The 19,655-nt window shown below is 38.9% G+C and overlaps 1 protein-coding gene across 4 annotated transcripts in view; it reads left to right on the top strand.

The window, feature by feature from the left end:
- LOC126469661 (protein-associating with the carboxyl-terminal domain of ezrin) overlaps nt 1-19,655 on the top strand; it is a 74,609-nt gene that overhangs the window by 22,720 nt on the left and 32,234 nt on the right. For all 4 annotated transcript variants that reach the window (XM_050096797.1, XM_050096799.1, XM_050096800.1 and 1 more), the window contains exon 8: nt 18,320-18,495. In XM_050096797.1, the coding sequence (XP_049952754.1) occupies nt 18,320-18,495 (176 nt within the window). The remainder of the gene's footprint in view (nt 1-18,319; nt 18,496-19,655) is intronic.

Raw genomic sequence — 19,655 nt, forward strand, 5'->3', positions numbered from 1 at the left:
CATGGACTCTATCTCTTCACCTTTTCTTTGGTTTTCCTAGTGGTCTTCTTCAACAGGGATTTCAAAGGCCATAAGTGTTTGTCCATCCGAGTGGCATGTCCTACCCATACAAGCCGCTTGCTTCTTATCAAGCCTACAGTGTTTGGTCCATTGTAAATTTCATCCAGCTCACAATTATGCCAGTTCCTTTCTCCAGTGATTGTATCTTGTATCCTTAACACTTTTTGCTCAGAAATGAAAAGATTAAAATCTTTTTTCAGACACTGCAAGTTTCGCAACCATACAGCCCTTCGGGTTGATCATTGTTTTGTTCAACTGGAGTTTGAAATTCCTTGAGAGACTGTACAATTCAAAAAGCTGACCCAGACTGATGTATGATCGGTTTGTGGCTTCAATCCTCACTTTGATTTATGCCTCACATGATGCGGCTCCTGTAAAGATTAACCCCCCCCCCCCAGATATTTAAAATTATGAACCCTTTTCTATGGTCACGTTCAGACTACCAGACGCTGCTTGGACTTCGATTCATTCACAAGGAGACTGAATCTGTTCCCTACTGCCTCCACGCTGTTGCTCATCTGCATCAGTTCTTCCATAGATCTGCACGTCAGGGCGGGCCAAATTATCAACAAATGCAAGATGTGCGATTTTCTCACCCTCTCCCTCAATCCCTTGGACGTTATTAAAGAAATCTTCCGTCATTATCTTTTCTAGCACCAGGTTGAACAATGTCGGTGACACGCGATCTCCTTGTCTCAACCCAGCGTTTACGTCAAATCTCTTCATGACTAGGTTCTCAAGCTTCACTTCGACTTTTGAATCAGAGACAAACTATGGGTAAAAGTTTCTTAGGTATTCCAAACTTAGTTAGGCAATCCATCAGGCTCTCCCGGTGGATGCAATCATATGCCATCTTAAAATCTGTGATGAGCACGTACAGATCTTTGCAATATTCCCACATATTTTTAGTGAGTTGTCATAGCTTCATAGCTTACAGATGTTGTCGACAGTCAAAAATCCCTTTCTGAAAAACCCCTTATATTCAGTGATCACTTCTTCTGCAAACGGCTGGATTCTATCTAGTATATGGTTTGACAAGATCTTATAATAAACACTCAGGAAGGCAATTTATCTGTAGTTCGTGCAGTCCAATTTGTCACCTTTCTTGTGTTTAGACAGATGACCACTGTTTTCCAGTCTTCTGGGATCCCCTACAAAATCCAGATCCTCTAGATAAGTCAGTGAATTTTCTTGTGGGGTCTCTCTCTTCCAGCTTGAATGTCTTCTGCCTGGATTCCATCTTCTGGACTTCTGTTGTTCTTCATTACCTGGTAATTTCTTTAGTATGATAGCAGAATAAACCTTTGAAGGAAATGGTGATCATGTGTTTGGGAGATAAGGGAATTGGAAACAGATACTACTCTTCTGTGATACTTGTTAATGATCTACATTTACATCTACATCTACATCGATACTTCACAAGCCACTATACAGTGCATGGCGGAGGGTACCCTGTACCACTATTTGTCACCGCCTTTCCTGTTCCACTCACAAATACAGCGAGGGAAAAACAACTATCTGTACGCCTCCGTATGAGGCCTAATTTCTCATATATTATCTTCACTGTCCTTATGCACAGTGTATGTTGGTGGCAGTAGATTCGTTTGCTAGTCAGCTTCAAATGTCTGTTCTCTAAATTTTCTCAATGGTGTTTCTTGAAAAGAACGTCACCTTCCCTCCAGGGATTCCCATTTGAGTTCCCGAAGCATCTCCGCAACACTTACGTGTTGTTCGAACCTACCAGTAACAAATTGGCAACCTGCCTCTGAATTGCTTTGATATCTTCCATCAATCTGACCTGGTACGGATCCCAAACACTTTAACCGTACACAAAAATAGGTCTGTGGTCTCCTTTACAGGTGGACCACTCTTTCCTAAAATTCTCCCAATAAACCAAAGTTGACCATTCACCTTCCCTACGGCAGTTCTCACATGCTTGTTCCACCTCATATCGCTTTGCAGTGTTACGCCCAGATATTTAAATGATTTGACTGTGTCAAGGAGGAGACTAGTAATACTGTATGTGAACATTACATGTTTGATCTTTATACTCATCTGCATTAACTTACATTTTTCCACATTTAAGGCTAGCTGTCATTCATCACACCAGTGGGAAATTTTGTCTTGTGTCTTCCTACAGTCACTCAACTTCGACACCTTATTGTATGGCACGGCACCATCAGCAAACAACTGCAGATTGCTGTCCACCTTGTCTGCCAAATCATTTAGGCATATAGAGACAACTGCAGTTCTATCACACTTCCATGGGCCACTCCTGACGATACCCTTTTCTCTGATGAACACTCACCATCAAAGACGACATACTGGGTTCTATTATTTAAGAAGTCTTCATGCTACTCGCGTATCTGTAAACTTATTCCGTATGCTTGTACCTTCGTTAACAGCCTGCAATGGGGCACCGTGTTGAATGCTTTCCAGAAATTTAGAAGTATGGAATCTAATTACTTGCTGGACCAGAATTATAGATTGGTAGAAAGAATACTTTGAGCAACTTTTAAACTGTAAAATTTCTGGAGGAAGTTTGTGGCTGAGAGTATCAGTATCATTAGTCGCCCTCATATTTAACACACGCATGTTCCTTGGAAAGAAAAATTGCTTGATGCTGTAGTCTACCATATGGGCCCAATCTTCTGTGATATTACCCTCATTGTCATTGCATGATGCATATGAGGTTGATAGTAATGTATTCCTTGGCTCCTCTTAATATGTGAGTTCTTAGAGTCTGAGAACACAACCTCGATGTTTTAGTGTCTCCCACTAGAGTTTGTGGAGCATATGTGTAAAAATTTGCTTTAGCTAAACACACTTGTAACAAATCAAGCTACTCTCATTTTAATGTTCTCCAGCTTTAGTCATGTTCGATAAAGATCTTGCTCAGGGGAATAATACAAGTAAACATATTCAAGAAAGGTTTCAATCAACTATAATGGTTTATTGGCTTAGTTGATTGCTAAATTCCTTTGTTCAATTCATCTAGAGTGGCTATGGCACTATCACTTACATATGCAACTTTTCAGATTAACTATTACACATCAAACAATTAGGGTAATTTTGCTTGTTGATGTTACAAATGATGATGATGATGATGATGATGATGATGATGATGATAACAACAATAACAACAGCACAGATTGAAGTAAGGAAAGTGAGGGGAATAAGACAATAAACTGGGCAGAAAATTAGAAAGCAGCAGGAGAGGAGCAGCTATTGTCAGTAACAGTTTGAAGAGGAGAGGGAAGTTTCAAAAGAGAGCATTAAAATGAATAGCAGAATATTGAGAGAATGAAAAATAACAACAGTAAATAGTGGCTATTCACAAAGAAAACACTACAGTGAACCACAACTACTTCAGCCATACTTTGTTAGTAAGTGTGACTCTTTAAGACATGGCCAATTATATGCTTACAGGGACAAACCACGACCTCCTGAGAACAGTGTGTGTGTGTGTGTGTGTGTGTGTGTGTGTGTCTCTATATATATATATATATATATATATATATATATATATATATATATATATATATATATAAGTGTTAGGCATATAATAAAGTAACCAATAGTTTTTATCAGTGTATGCTTTTTGTGGTCTGCATTAACTTCAGTCGCAGTGAAGATGAGAAACTGTGATGGTTTTAGTACTGATTTTTATGCCACTTTTAAATGCATTTACAGTACTAGTAAGTGTTCTTTCATGCCCAATGAAGCTCATGAACCAACATAATAAATTTACTAAATTAACACACATTTATATACTTCATTTCTGGCCTGGCTTATACCATAAATTTGGATTAAGTTGGTAAACATGAGAAGGTGTAGCTGTCGTGTAAGATTGGAGGAAGCATGGTGAAGTGGCTAAGGAACACAGCAAGAAAATCGATATGAAGAAACAACAGTACCTGCAGATGGCCAGAAACCCATTGAACAACTAAAAACAAGGGTACTTTATGAAGTAATGAGCAATCTAATAGTTTCATTACTAGAAAACATGGATGCAAAGTAACAGCACAAGATAAAGTGAAATCTTAAATTCCGGTTGGCATTTATGTCGAAAGGATATGCTGGATGCCAGTGGTGACATGTCTAACTAGAAAGTCGTGGATTCTGAGTGAAGGGAAGGATCAGAAACATCACTTTCCTCACTAGCTGCAGTGTCAGAATACTTCAGGTATAGCATGAAGCAGGATGTGAGTAAACTTCTTGACCATGCTATCATAATGGTGGAGATTTCAACTTAACAGTTGTAAAATGAGAGCTTCATGCAGTTAGATTTGATGGACTTTCTGTTCCAAAAGATCCATAGTGAGGAGATCATACAGGATGTAGAGTATGTCAGAAAATGAGAACACACAAAAAACATTTGCAAAGAAAAAAAAGAGATATGCTAATGTACCTCCCACAGGTCCCAAATGAAATTTTCCTGATGGATATGGAATAAGTCAAAAAATCTTTTAAGTGTTTTCATTTAAAAGGTAGTAACAAACTTGTCACAAAACCTGTAAATGTCCAACAGATTGAGGTGCATATGATAATTCTTAGGCTGTTGTAGTTGCACTACAAAATTACTTTACAATACTTAGTTATATTAACTGCATTACTGCTCTGAATTGGTATAGAAGTGAGGCCATACATAATGCTTGTGTTGTTTGATATTTTTAAGGGAAAATTGTATGTCAGATTGTATAAAATTGGACATTTTCTGTTTCTTATTCCATATGTACTTTAGACTGTGCTGAACAGTTTGGTATATCAGACTCTGAAAAGAGACAACTTTTAAGTCCTTCAAATAATAGTTTAAATGTGACACACTATAGATAATTTTCGGCATCTCGTATACAGTGCCAGAGTTGAAGAGTCATATCTTGGGAACCCAACAGTCTAGAAGCCTGTGAATTGCCTGTTTTGTTACCACTGCTACATCTCAGAGGCTGCCATTACAAATAAACAAATCAGACCTTTGTTTCTGGCATTAGTTTGTACAAAAATAGTGTGCTAGCCAGCAATTTCTGTAATGTAATTGCATATATTGTTCTTTTATACATAAGTAAAATGACTGACTGTAAAAGTATGTTTAACAAAGTCAAGATTGGGGTTGACAGGTATGTCACATACGAATTTGTGTCTTAAGTTTTCGAAAAAAATGTATGCAGACAGTGAAGGATGTGTAAATAACCAGATTATTGTGTCTGAAGCGACCACACCCTCTAGTGTAGTGTAGACAAGCTGAATTTTCTGGTAATCTTTGGCAGCAGTGATGCTATCAAACATATATTCAAAGATTTGGTAAATGCAGAGCTACTAAAGAAATGTTTACGTAAGACCCAGAATCTGAATGAATCCTTCAATAATGTTGTGTGGTGCCATGTGCCTAAAAATGTTTCTGTTGGCCTCATGACTCTATAGTTAGCAGTGTCTGATGATGTAGTAACTTTTAAAGGTGGAAACTACAAAAGACTGAAGGTCCTGGAAAAGGTAGGTGTGTGATTAGGGCAAAACACAGCAAGAGCTCTGTGAGAACTGTTTGTGCTTCATGTAGGCCAAGCAAAATTTGCTGCTCAGCAAATGATAAAAGAAAAAAACCATTGAGGAGTTGTGACACTTACAAGGACACAGAGAATGGGCCAGGACAATTCTGGTGCCTGAAAGAGTCACAACTTTAAATCTGTATAAAAGTTTGTGATTAAAAGAAATTTTGAACCTCAATATCTCAAAACTGTTTGTGGAGAAACATGAAATTTTCACAGCATTCCAAGAATAAGATTCAACATACATGGAATTAGAAAAATAAAAGGTCCTATGTTGTTTAGTTCTTATGTTCTTTCATTTACAAAATTCTGCCAGAAAAATTAAGAGTTGGAGAAAACATAACACACCTAATAATTCTATTTCTTCAATAATTCTAGATCAGCATATCCACCAAAGTACATTCCTTAATTATGGAAAATTGGAAGCTGGTGTCTTAAAAATAATGGTTCACAAATTTTGATAATTTAACATTGTGTGTCCTATTTTGCCAATCTCACCCTAATAACATATATGCATCAGCCTGTCCTCCTAAGAAATTCAACAGTGAAGTAGCAGGAGTTTGCCACCAATAAATCTGTTAGGATCCTCTTCAACTGAAATTTATTAATAGTTAAACTTTATTTGATGGCAAGTTATTGACAATGTGTGTTCCTGAATAATTGACACCTTTCTGGACCAAAGTAAGTGACTTTAAATCTTGAAGATTATTCTGATTTCATTCTATGAACTAAGCTGTTGGTTTTAAAAAGAGATGTACCGTATTTACCAGAGTATACAATGATACCTCCCTTTTTTCGGGCTCATTAGATTTTATTTTTACTGTATTCTGACTAATCAAAATTAGAAACTGGTTTTTGTTTGTATTAAGTTTCTGTAAAAAGATAAAATTAAACATATTCTAAACTGGTGCCATTTATTTACTTTCAACATTTTAATAATCCAAGGAGATATAAAATACATTAAAATACATGGTTTACCTCAATTTTTATCTTCTTTTCTTGTCTGCCTACTGTGGTATTGAAATTTATAATAATAATAATAATAATAATAATAATAATAATAATAATAATAATCACCACTGGTTGGGCTGTAATTTGCATCCATTATTGACTGCTACAGTTTACAGTTCTTACAATATGAGTGAACTGATTGACAACAATATGTTTTCTTCCCTGCTCCCTATACCTGATTTGGCAGAAATTGTAAACTTCAGATTAACACATTAGCCAGTCTTCAAAATCAACGGTGCTGTAGAGCAATGACCGCTTTAGTGCCATTGTTGAAGCTCATGCGCCATTCGTTTCAAGTATTCTGTGCAAATGTATTTTTGGTAGCATTAATTTGTCTCCTGGGCTAAAGTCTTGGTTGTATTCACCACTATTCACATTGGTGTGTCTAATGCTCACAGGTTGACCACACGTCAGCTGCACGTAGCAAATGGGATGTTGTGACCGAACCTGCTGATTCCACGTGTGACAGATTTGTAGTATTAAATAATTCTCGTACGAAACCATGCAGAATCATACTGTCTTTACGAAACATAGTTGGGAGGGGGGGGGGGGGGGGAGGGGGAGAACTGTTAACTACATACGTTTTTCCTTACGTCTTTCTTTCTACTAATTTTGTTTAAATAAATACATTTTCAGTACACATAATAACGTTAGCTGTTTGCTGCTGAGTGAAAGTCCCGCGCTAGCCGCCCGGACGAAAGCAAATGCCCTTTGGAAGCGGGTAGCGGCCGCCTCTCCTCTGGTGCCTAGTGAACACTGGCACAAAAAATCTTAACGATGTCTCCGCGGCCGCGTTCTGCTGCTTTTCTCAAGACACAATACAGCCATTCACTCATTCCCGCTAATGTAAACTTTACACTGAAAAATGTTACTGCAAATATTGTTAATAAACTTTCTAAGTTAAACAAAACCTATGACCGGTGTAACCCAATGGGCTTTACACTGCCAGGCGATCATTTAATGTGGGCTTCTACCCAAAGCACAATGTGCGTGAAGGGGCTTGATGCGCAGATTCGGTGGGGCACACAGGATTGTACAATGTCTGACCTACGTGCTATCAGGATCCATCCACAGTAGCACACCACACTAGACTTGAAACCTTACCTTAGTTTGGCCCGCTGTAAGAAAAACTATTCCCAAAATTTAATTTTTGGTCTCCAGCTCTGAAGGAGCAATTTTGAAATCTTTAAACGTGTTTCTTTTAATTACTTTTAGTGGTGACAGTGCCTTTCAATGGCTGTAACATGAATTTACTTTGAAACAACATGGAAGCCAACTGGGACTGGCCAAGTGGCAGCCATCTTTACTTTTGAAAAACTTGTTATGTAAATCATGAATTAGCTAGCAAGGGAAATTTAAATTTGTAGCAAAATTAATGTTATTCAGTGGAATGTAGTTTATTTCTCTGAACAAAGTGACCACATTTAAAGATGGTGTTATAAACCAAAGCAATTTATTAAATTGAATGTCTCCCTCTTTCTACTATGAAGCAGTTCGTAATAATAATAAATTTACTTATTGTACCTTTTACTCAATTATTAAACAAACAAACAATTTAACTTTCAAACCATCATTACACAAGACACATGACCAGGAAACATGACTGGTGATGGCTTGGGGCTGAAATTTTCAGAGAATAAGTTTGCACATCTTCTATTTTTTCGTTTCAAAGTAAGTTGACTGTAACCCCTCACATGTTCTGACATCAAACAAACAAGTCTACAAAATTAGTGCTTGCCTTGAGTTGCGTGCTGGAGGGCTCATAGTACTGTTGGTACAATAATTTCGGTTGGCTCTTCACATCCCCAGTGATGGACTTCCTTATTGATAGCCACATCACAAGTAGCAGCCATCTTTACTCATCAGAGTGTTGGCTGCATTCCATCATAAAATTATTCGGATTACCTTGCTTTCTGAATTGATACACATTGGAGACGACTTTGGGGCACAAAAGCCGCTGCCATCCGAATATTTGGTTGCACTTTTTTCACAACTTTAGCACCATATAAGCCTCACTTTAGTGGACCTATCACAGCCCGATACGCTGTGAAGGCTCCCACACAACTGCCTTTCTTTCCACTGTATTTTCCCTTGGCGCTCCTCTCACCAAGGTCACCAAAACTGGTCATGTAAAACCCTTTGTACTTTCCCTCATCTTATCCTGTACATTTGTTTAACATAGTAACCATGAAAATTTGACCTGAGGGGGTTACAGTCATTACAATTGTTTCATTGAATGACAATAAAATTTTCCTTATCGTTAATTAACAATTGGGTATGAAGTATTACTTTTATGTCAAAGATCTTTGCATACAAACATAACACTTTTACACATTCATTTGTTGACTACTTTTACATCTCTCTGTAACACCTAATATCGATCTTTCAGCATACCAATACCCAAAACCAAAGTTAAAAAAATATTTAAAAAATTTATTTAATTTTTAATGGTGGCATCACAATGTGATAATGTAGCAAAATTCTTTAAAATAAGTCTGCATGTGATCTTAATTGCTAAAGCTTCATCTGTAAAGTTGATAACCGTGTATTACTCCATTACACAATATAATAATGTTGATCTCAACAGCAATAGGTGAACCTGTGAATGTAAGATAACTCTGCATTTTTCAAAAGATGAATTTTGGTTAAAAAAAAAAACCTCATCTTACAGTCTGTTAAATATGCTATTTTTAATGATAAATTTCATTATGGAATAAATACATCGAGGAGCAGTAGTTGGTATCCACAGATCCTTAAACGAAGCCTGTGCAGGACATTCTTGAGTTTACATCACAAGTAATTTGTTTTATAAGTTTTTGGTCTGTGGAAACTTTAGCTGGCTTGATGAGTTATTGCAAAAAAATATACTGTATGAAATATGGGGCAAAAGTAAGCAAAGTAGACTAGCTTTTTTATTTTTATACCACCCATTTCTGACAACACATTGCACGTAGAGATTAAGTAAGGTGCTTTAGCAATTCTTTGGTGTGCTCCTCACAGCAGAATTTATCAGCAATCTGTAATCCCAAGAATTTAAGTGTCAAATTCTTCTGTCTGCTTGTCATATTTTAGACATATACAAGGGGGACCTCTGGAAAGTTCTGAACTGCATATAGTGTGTTTTTCAAAGTTTAGTTACATAGAATTGGTGAGGAAACATTTATTACTGGCCATGAAAATTTCATCAGCTGATCTTTGTAAGACTATATTTGATTCGCTATTTGTTGCCATGTTTGTATCATCTGAAAAACCAAACAAACTTGGCATCTGGTAATGTTACTGATGGAAGGTCATCGATAAACACAATAAAAAGTAAGGGCCGTGAGATGGAACCTTGTAAAACTCAGCATTTAATTAGTTCCCTGTTGGATGATTCTTGGAAGGTTAATGCACATCTCTTTCCTATTGACACCCCTTGTTTTCTGTCAGAGCTACACAATTTGAACTATTTTGCAGATTTTCCTGTGGCTCCATAATATTGTAATCTACTTTTTAAAAAATTGTGATTTACACAGTCAAATGTCTTTGACACAGTAGCCTCTAATTTGTCGTCTAATGAATTAAGTACATTCTCACTATACTTGTAGATAGCCTTCGTAATATTTGAACCCTTTAGAAATCCAAATTGTGGCATGGTGAATATATTACACTGTGCAGCCACATTAATGTGACCATTGCCTATGTTCAGTGACAATGTGCAGTAAGCACTCACAGATATCAGGTGGCAAAATAAGCAGTGGAGGGTGTATTAAGTGTCTCGGGGATGTGGAAAACGTTGCAGTTGTTGTTGTCATGCAGGAACGGGACGATTTACCTGGCATCCTTGAGGGCACGATCGTTGGCTTTCTGTCCGAGGGTGGAAACATTTCCGAAAGTTTGTCAACTGTTCACGTGCCACCACGGTTAATGTATACTGTGAATGGTAAAATGGTGCTATCCAAAACCAATGCCGAGGTAATTGTGGTGCACCACGAGCCACAGATGACGTGTGAACGACGGTTGTGGAGATGTGGCAAATAGATACGCAACTGTCGAGCAACTGATCACCTAGATGAACCGGGGCACTAACCGACAGTGTCTCCCGTACGACTGTTCAGCGAGCATTGCCGTGTACGGTCCTTCACAGTAGGCACCCGGTTCGTGCACTCATGCTGACTGTTGTAGAGGGAACATCGGATCGACATAATTATGGCTCTATTGTTGGCAACCGTGTCCACCCCTACGTGCAGGTTGTTTTTCTTCATCTCAATGGAATCTACCAGCAGGACACTACAACGTATCCCACAGCTCGCAGTGTATGTGCTCGGTTTACAGAGTACCGGGATGGGTTTACTGTATTTCCCTGGCCACCAAACTCCCGGATTTAAATCCAGTCAAGAATCTGTGGGACCACAGCAGTTGGGCTGTTTGCGCCGTGGATCCTTAGCTGAGAAATGTAGTGTGGCTGGCTGTGGCACTGGAGTCAGCAGGGCTCCATATCCCTGTCAGTACCTTCCAGAACCTCAGTTACTCTCTCCCTGCATGTCTTGGAGTAGTCTGCATTGCAAAAGGTGATTGTTCAGGCTTTTGACAGATGGTCACATTAATGTGACTGGACATTGTATTTGTTGTCATGTTTATGAGACCAGTTGTAATATTGCCTTTTCTAAAATTTTTGAGAATGCTGGAAAAAATGAAATTGAAGGGAAATCTAAAGGTATTTCTTCATCTTCTTTCTTAAACAAAGGCTTAACTTCAGCATGTTTAAACTATTCAGGAAATGATCCACTGATAAATTACTAGCTACACAAATAACATAATATATTATGAAACTCAGCAGCACACTCTTTAAGTAATTTTGTTGAAATTTTGTCATAATGAGAAACATTTTTAATTTTTGTTTTGTTTTTTGTTTTAAAGATTTTATGGTGGGCATTACTTCTACTGGTGTAGTGACGGTCATATTCATATTACTGAAGCTACTTGCTATGACTGGTGTGATATATTCCATGGCAAATTCAGAGCAGTTCTCTCCAGTAGAGAACAGTTCCCAAGCAATTCCAAAACAGCTCTGGCTAAAGTCGTCTGCATAAAATGCAGTAGATCCAATTCATAGAAATACTGTTCTAGATGAGACACCATTTGTTGTTGCAAAATTCTGGAACATGTTCTGAATTCAAACAAAATGTCCTTCTTGGAACTGAATTTCTTTCTCCGTAGAAAGAAATATTGACTTCAAAACCACGACTATTGTGTAACTTGACTTGCACTTTCTACACACAATATCTTAAGAACAATGGGTACAGGTTTCCTGGTGGAGTTGGGGGCTTCCAGATTTGCACAAATCTGTTGTTACAGTACCACACCAACAGTTACTTAAGAAAATACATTTGTATGCAGTATCTAATCAGACCTGCAACTGGACTGAAAATTGAAAGGCAGAGTACAGCTTGACCCCTTTCTCACTTGATATCCTGGGAACCATGGATGAAAGGTAACAAGCAAATTGCATGTTTGTAGATTTCCTGGAAATGTTTGACACGGTGCCTTACTGCAATCTGTTAACAAAGGTTTGAGCATATGGAATAGGTTTCCAGAGATGTGAATGACTCAACAGTGCCTTTAAGTAATAAAATCAAGTAAATTGTACTCGACAGCAAGTGTTCATCAGTCACAAGGGTATTGCCAGGATTGCCCCAGGGAAGTGTGATGAGATCCCTCTTGTTCTCTACACATGTAAATAATCTGACACATGAGGTGAGCAGGAAAGTATTGTCATTGTGTGACTGTGAGAAGACTTGGACGGAATTTCTGTATGGTGCCACGAATGACAGCTTGCCCTTAATACAGAGATGTATAAGTTTGGTGGGTAGACCACATAACGAATGAGGAGGTATTGAATAGAATTGTGGAGAAGAGAAATTTGTGGCACAACTTGACTAGATGAAGGGATCAGTTGGTAGGACATGTTCTGAGGCATCAAGGGATCACCAATTTAGTATTGGAGGGCAGCATGGAAGGTAAAAATCGTAGAGGGAGACCAAGAGATTTCTTCTTCTTCCGTATCCGGATTCACCAATTTTATCTTCCCTTCCCTTCCCAGTAATTAGCAACGTAGTTTGCTTTGTCATTGACTTTCAAAATATCATCTTTAGTGCATGTTATAGATATATCTGGGCAAATCAGTAGGTGGTCCAAGTCTTGTATTCACACCTATCGCTATCACTGTAACCCCATTTAAGTAGGTTTGATTTGCACCCAGTTACTCCAGTGTGCAGCCGGTTTAATGACCTCCAAGTTGTAAAAGGTAGTAGAAATCCTGCAGATCCCTCCTCAAGTAGTTCCATTGTGGAGTGTGGCACCATTTCTTCCCAAAGAGATAGTCGCCTTGCGACGGGCTTGGTGGCGAGCTCTTCAGTAGTTTCAATGAAACTCCTGCGGGATCTCAGCCGGACACGTTGTTTTCGGTGCATATGCATCGGGTGTCGAGGATCATTCTTTTGTTTTGATCTTTCGATCTCGGCGGCTACTTGTCTGCGGATAGTGGGTGGTGCTATGCCTATGATGGGATAAATGATGTCTGTGGGAGTTGGTTTGAGGCATCCTGTGGCAATACATACAGTTTCGTTTACGGCAACGTCAACTTTCTTAGTGTGAGCAGAGTTCCTCCAAACTGGCGCCGCATATTCCGCTGCTGAGATACTCAGCACCAGACCCGTGGTGCTCAAAACATGTGGTTGAGCTCTCCACAATGAACCTGTTAGCTTCCGCAGTATGTTGTTCCTGGCACAGACCTTTTTTTTAGTGTTGTGACAGTGCTGCTTAAAAGTAAGTGCTCTGTCCAATGTTACTCCCAGGTATTTTGGGCTGTTTGTATGTTTCAGCTCTTCCCCTTGCCACATGACTCGGAGTTTCTGTTTGGCTTGTTTGTTCCTAAGATGGAAGGCGGATACTTGAGATTTACTAGGGTTTGGTTTGAGATTATTGCCGTCGTAATAGGTAGCAAGTTCTGTTAAGGCTCCTGTGAGATTCTCCTCCACTTGTTCAAAGGTTTTATCCTGTGTGGCCACTGCTGCATCATCAGCATATATGAACATTCGTGTCTGGTGGCTGATGGGAAGATCATTGGTATAGATGTTAAATAATATTGGAGCCAAGACACTACCCTGTGCAAGTCCATTTTTCTGTGTCCTCCGTCGGCTGTTTTTAGATTGTAAGGTTACATAGTAGCATCTGTTCTGTAGCATGCATTGCACGAACATAGAAAGGGTGTAGTCCTTAGTGACATTATACACTTTCTGGGTAAGCAACTTATGGTTAACTGTGTCATATGCAGCACTGAGATCCAGGAATGCGACCCCAGTTACTTCTCCTCTCTGATAGCCGTCTTCGATGTACTGTGTGAGATTAAGGATTTGGCCACAGCATGATTTTCCTGGTCGAAATCCAGCTTGTTCATTAATGAGGGCTTTGTCCACATAATCAGCTATGCGTTTGAGGATCATTCCCTTCAGCACTTTAAATAAATGACAAAGCAGTGAGACAGACCGGAAATTTTTAGCTTCAGCTGGGTCTTTCCCTGGTTTTAGTAACGCAATAACCCGAGCTTTCCTCCACAGTTTAGGAATTTGCATTGTTGTAATACAGTTATTCATTAGCTCTAGGATCCATGCTTGTACTCCCGGTCCAAAATGTTTAATTTGCTCAGATCTCAGATCGTCGAGGCCAGCGGCCTTATTGTTTTTCAAATCGTTGGTGGCATCTTGTAGCTCCTGAATAAAGAACGGGCGAGCTAGGAAGCTAATCTCCTCATTCAATTTTCTTTTAATTTTGCCATTCCTGATCTTCCTTTTAGTTTCTCCGTTCGTGAGTAGTTGGTGAGCTATCTGATCAGGTATAACTTCACTGTAATTTGGTCGTGGTTCTGTTTGGTCATTGTTGAGACTTTTGACCAGTTTCCATGCCATCCTACTGCTGTGCTTCATGTCCGTCTCTTGTAGGAGGTTACTCCACTTTTCCTTTCTCGCTTCGGAGATACCAGACATCAGTACCTCACCTGCCTGGATCATTTCCTCTGAGAAGGGGTCCTTATTGTACAGTTCTTCATACTTTTTCAGAGCTTCCTTGCTGCTACCATTGAGTCCAGCGATGTACTGGGTGCGGCACCCTCTAGGTATGCGCCGTCGAGAGATTTTCTTAACAAGGTCTATAAAAGTTTCATATGATTGTATCTCTGGTTTAATTTCCAAGATCTCCTTATCAAGGTCCTCTGTGAAAAGTTCCCAATGAGCTTTTTTGAAATTGAAGCGTCTCTTGAAGGGCATTACATCTGATTTGATTACTGCAGTAATGCAGCAGGTTATTGCTCTGTGTTGCGATCTTGGAATTGGGTCCTTGATTTGCTTTACAGTTTGCAGTGATACCTTTTCAGAGAAAAAGATGTTATCTGGATTATATCCTCATTTCCATCTTCCGCTGTTAAATGATGCAGGCAACTTTGGGTCATGTATCAATTTCAGTTTAGCCTGATCTGCCCAGATCTCCAGCATTTCGCCATCGTCATTTGTCTCTTTATAACCCCATGCGAGACCGTGACAGTTAAAATCTCGTAGTACAACTTTAATGTTTTTTGAATGGAAATTTCCAGGTTCCGTAAATTTGAACTTCGCACTGGGTGGTTTGTACACGGATGTTACAGTACATGAATGTAGCTCAATAGTTAAAATTTCTATATTTTCTTCGTAGGTCAGAGCACAGGAGCATACATCTAAGTTCGGTTTCACAAATGTAGCACTTCCGTATCTTTTGTGTGGTCTCTCAAGAACTAATTTCATGCCCTGTATTTTTGGTCTATGGCTAGTTGGTGCTCTGTGTGTTTCTTGTATCACTAAAACATCACAGTTGTTTCGTTTGCACATGTCAGATAATAAAATTTCTTTATTTACAGATAAGCCTTCAATATTGCAGGAAGTTGTCACTAGTGATGGTCGTGGTAAAGGCCTTTTTTGAGTCTCTTCGGAGAGTTGTTTTGTCCTCTTTGGTTTTGGTGCTCCGGTGTTTGCAGGATTGGCCGACTAGGTCGTTTCCAGGGGACGCCAGATTGCTTGTTGTTCGAGTGGTGAACGCAATCTTCGTGGAGGCTCCTGCAGAGATGAATGCACTAAGCAGATGCAGAAGGCTGTAGGTTGCAGTAGGTACTGGTAGATGAAGAAGCTTGCACAGAGTAGAATAGCATAGAGAGCTGCATCAAACCAGTCTCTGGACTGAAGACCACAACAATAACATAAGTTAATGCAGATGAGCAGGGGAAAAACCATCCTCTAATGTTCAAATACAGTGTTAGTGATTTGTGGCTTGGCACAGTCAAGCTGATTAGATGTCTAGTAGCATTTCATAACATTGGAAATGGAATGAACACACAAGGACAGAGTTAGGGAAGGCACCTGGTCGACTTTAGTTTATTGGAAGAATTTTTGGAAAGTATAGCTCATCTATAAAGGAGACTGCATACAGAACACTAGCACAACCAATTCTTGAGTACAACTAGAATGTTTTGGATCCCCACCAGGTTGGATTAAAGGAAGACATCAAAGCAATTCAGAACCTTGTTGCTAGATTTGTTTTCAGTAGGTCTGATCAACACATGAATTACGGAGATGCTTTGTGTGTTCTTCCTTGTAGGGGAAGATGGTGTTCTTTTTACAAATCACTGTTGAGAAATTTTAGATAACCAGCGTTTGTGTCTGACTGCTGGATGATTCTTCTGCTGCCAGCATCCATTTCATGTATGGACTGCAAAGACAAGATCAGAGAGATTAGGGTCCGTATGGAGGCCTATAGACCGTCATTTATCCCTCACTCCGTTTGGAAGTGGAACAGAAAAGGAAATGACTGGTAGTGGTAAAAGGTATCCTTCACCATATGCGATATGGTGGGTTGCAGAGTATGGTATGTAGATGTAGATAGAGGGTCTGTAGGTAGTGATAGGAAAAAATTTTTATGTCAAAATTTGGTGTTACATTTTACCAAATTTGGTGTTACATTTTACCAAATTTGGTGTTACATTTTACCAAATTTGCTGTTACATTTTACCAAATTTGGTGTTACATTTTACCAAATTTGGTGTTCCTTTTTGCTACTGTTTTCAAATTCGTTTTTGTTCCAAAGTGAGTGTTATTTTTGCCAAAATTGGGATTATGTTTTTGCGATATTTGTTGCTATTTTTTGCCAAATCAGTGTTTTTCCAGTTTTGGTGCTGTTTTCTTTGTCAGTCCAAAGTTCATTACGTGGGAAATGAACTGTAATTTTAAGATTACCTGTACACACGAATCTCAACCTTGAGGCGACTAAAAGTCAAAATTCAATTTTGACATTCAATAACTATCAATTATAAATATTAGTAAACTGCCATACTCAGCTATATGACATTTTGAGAAGGAAAAATTACAAATTTTGTGATATCTCATAAATTTGGCAAATTTGCATTGTTTTGCAAAAACAACTTACTTTGCATTACCTTTCGTGTTAGAATTTTCAGTAAATTTTCATGTCCCTGTCTGTAGGTTATCCTAATAGAGGAAATAGGAGCTCTCCAAAGAAGAATGGAACAAATTGCCACGGGCTAGTTGGACTGGCATGAAAGTGTAACTGCAGTGATGGAAAAATCTTAACTGGCAGACAGTTAAAGAAAGGCATTTTCTCTCCCAAAAAGTTGCTTTGAAAATTTCAAGAACCAGCTTCTAGGGTTTAACTGTGGTTGCACTTCAGCCTCCTATTTAGTGATCCTATGAAGATACAATTAGACTAACAGCTTGTTTAGAGGCACACAAACTATCATTTTACCTTTTCTCACATAATCCGTAGATTTGTAGAGCACCAAGAGGGGGTTGGGCAGAAATATGGAAACACTACGAGAAATGAATGCTTGAACATAAATGTCACGTCTTCAGTGCCCACTAGTCACCAGATCTCAATATTATTGAGCTCTTGTTGTCTACTTTGGAGAGAAGTGAGCATGATCACTATCCACCTCCATCATCATTACCTGAACATGCCACTATTTTGTATGAAGAATGGTATAAGATTCCCTCGAACACCATAAAGGACCTGTAGTCATCAAAACTGAGACTACTGGAAGCTGATCTGAAAGCCAACAGTTTTCATGCACCATAATAGACCTGGTAGTGTGTTGTGTTGCGGATATTTCCATATTATTACCTGCCCCTGTATGTAGATGTCATAATCTTGTAAGACACCATTTAGCACATAAACAGTCTTGGATGTTATCAATTGTCAACAGCAACAAGGTGGTTTTAGTGGATGAAATCTACCCCCACCCCCACCCCCCGTCTGACACACTCTCCTCGCCCCTGTGGTTTTAGTGGATGAAATCTACACACTGACACACTCCCCCCCCCCCCCCCCCCCGTATCCTCTGCCCCCCCCCCCCCATCTCCTTGTCCCCCCTCCCCCCCCCTGTCTCCTGCAGCAACTGTTGCTGATGTTTAGTGACTTTTCTATTCAGGTATCTGCAATGTGTTATTTTTACACTGTAGTGTTAATGAAGCAGAATGTTTCTGGGAAATGTTGGATATCGGTGACACTTTCCTGTGAAAGCTATTTTACTCAGTTGTGGTTACCTTTTATTTCACTGAAGTGTTATTTAAATAGTTTTATATTCTTGGTACACAGTAGAGCTTACCACTCTTTCATGTGTCTTTGTGCAGAGAATGGAGGTAATGGTCTCCTGTCACCAAATATGTACAGACAATATATTGTACCACAGCTAGTACAGATATTCTGTGTGCGTGATGCACAGATTCGGTTGGTTCTGTTGAAGCATTTCAAGCACTACTTTCACATGTTTACTTTGGAACAGTTGAAGAATCAAATACTGCCTGAGGTATGTTCAAGACTCAAATTGCTTCTCTTGCTCATACTTGAATTTATTGGGGTAATTTTCTCTGGCTACTTATTTCATTGCTCCGTGGCCTCAAAACTAGTTTAGCCTTCATATTAATTTATAGCTTTTATTAGTTTTTGAGAAAAGAAGCTATGATACACAATTTGGAGGATTTATTTCATCTGTGTACTTGGTTCACAGTTGTATTTTTGACTAGTGTACCTGCCAGTGCTTCAAAATTGCTAAATATGTACAGAAACTGGATAAGTGTACTAATCTCCTTCTCCACCCTCTTTCTGCCCATCTTGTCTTCCACCCCGCACCCCCCCCCCCTCTCTCTGCCCATCTCCTCCTCCAGCTATGTCCATTTCACCCCCCCCCCCTTTTTCTCTGTCCATCTGCTTCTCCCCCTATTTCTGGTCTTGAGCCCTGTTTATTTTTATTGCAAATTCAGATTCCATAATAGTATTCTAATTATAAGCTGATAAGTCATAAATAAAACTTGTCGGTCTTCTTTGAAAACTAACAGTGAGGAAGAAAATGAAACAGCACATTTTTGTGTATACAATTATATGTAACACACTCACAGGAAAACAAAACACAGCATTTTCTTTCTCGCAGTCAGTTTTAACAGAAAACCTGTACATTGTTGTTTAAAAACATGTATATGACAGGGTGTAGACACCACAAGACAACTGGGACATGTGGAAAAAAAGCACGGGAATTAGTCTTCCAGGAAAAACCCTTGAATTTTGTAAAATTCCAGGAATTTTTCGTTGTTTTACGTTTAGTTTTCAGTAAATTTTTATAGTTTTGACTGGTAAGAGCTGATGCTCCAACAAAGAATTTTACTTTAGACCTCTACTGCAGAATAATACTGCAGTGATAAAACATAAACGTGAGAATAACACCAAAATAAAACTTTAGTTGCAAAGGAAATGTGCCATTTACGATAGCAAATCTTAGTGCACATACAAGTGTCTGCCGGGAAAAGTATTGCAAATGATGGTTCGAGAAGCATTACTTTCAAAGTAAATTTCCTTTTACATAAGGTGAATTATGCTACGTGTGACAATGTGTGATTAATTTCTTAAATTGCAGAGAGTTTGACTCTCATTCAAAACTTATCACTTTGAGGATTGGCCACTTAGAAAAATTTT

Source organism: Schistocerca serialis, chromosome 3 (genome assembly GCF_023864345.2).
Source record: "Schistocerca serialis cubense isolate TAMUIC-IGC-003099 chromosome 3, iqSchSeri2.2, whole genome shotgun sequence".
NCBI classification, from domain to species: domain Eukaryota; kingdom Metazoa; phylum Arthropoda; class Insecta; order Orthoptera; family Acrididae; genus Schistocerca; species Schistocerca serialis.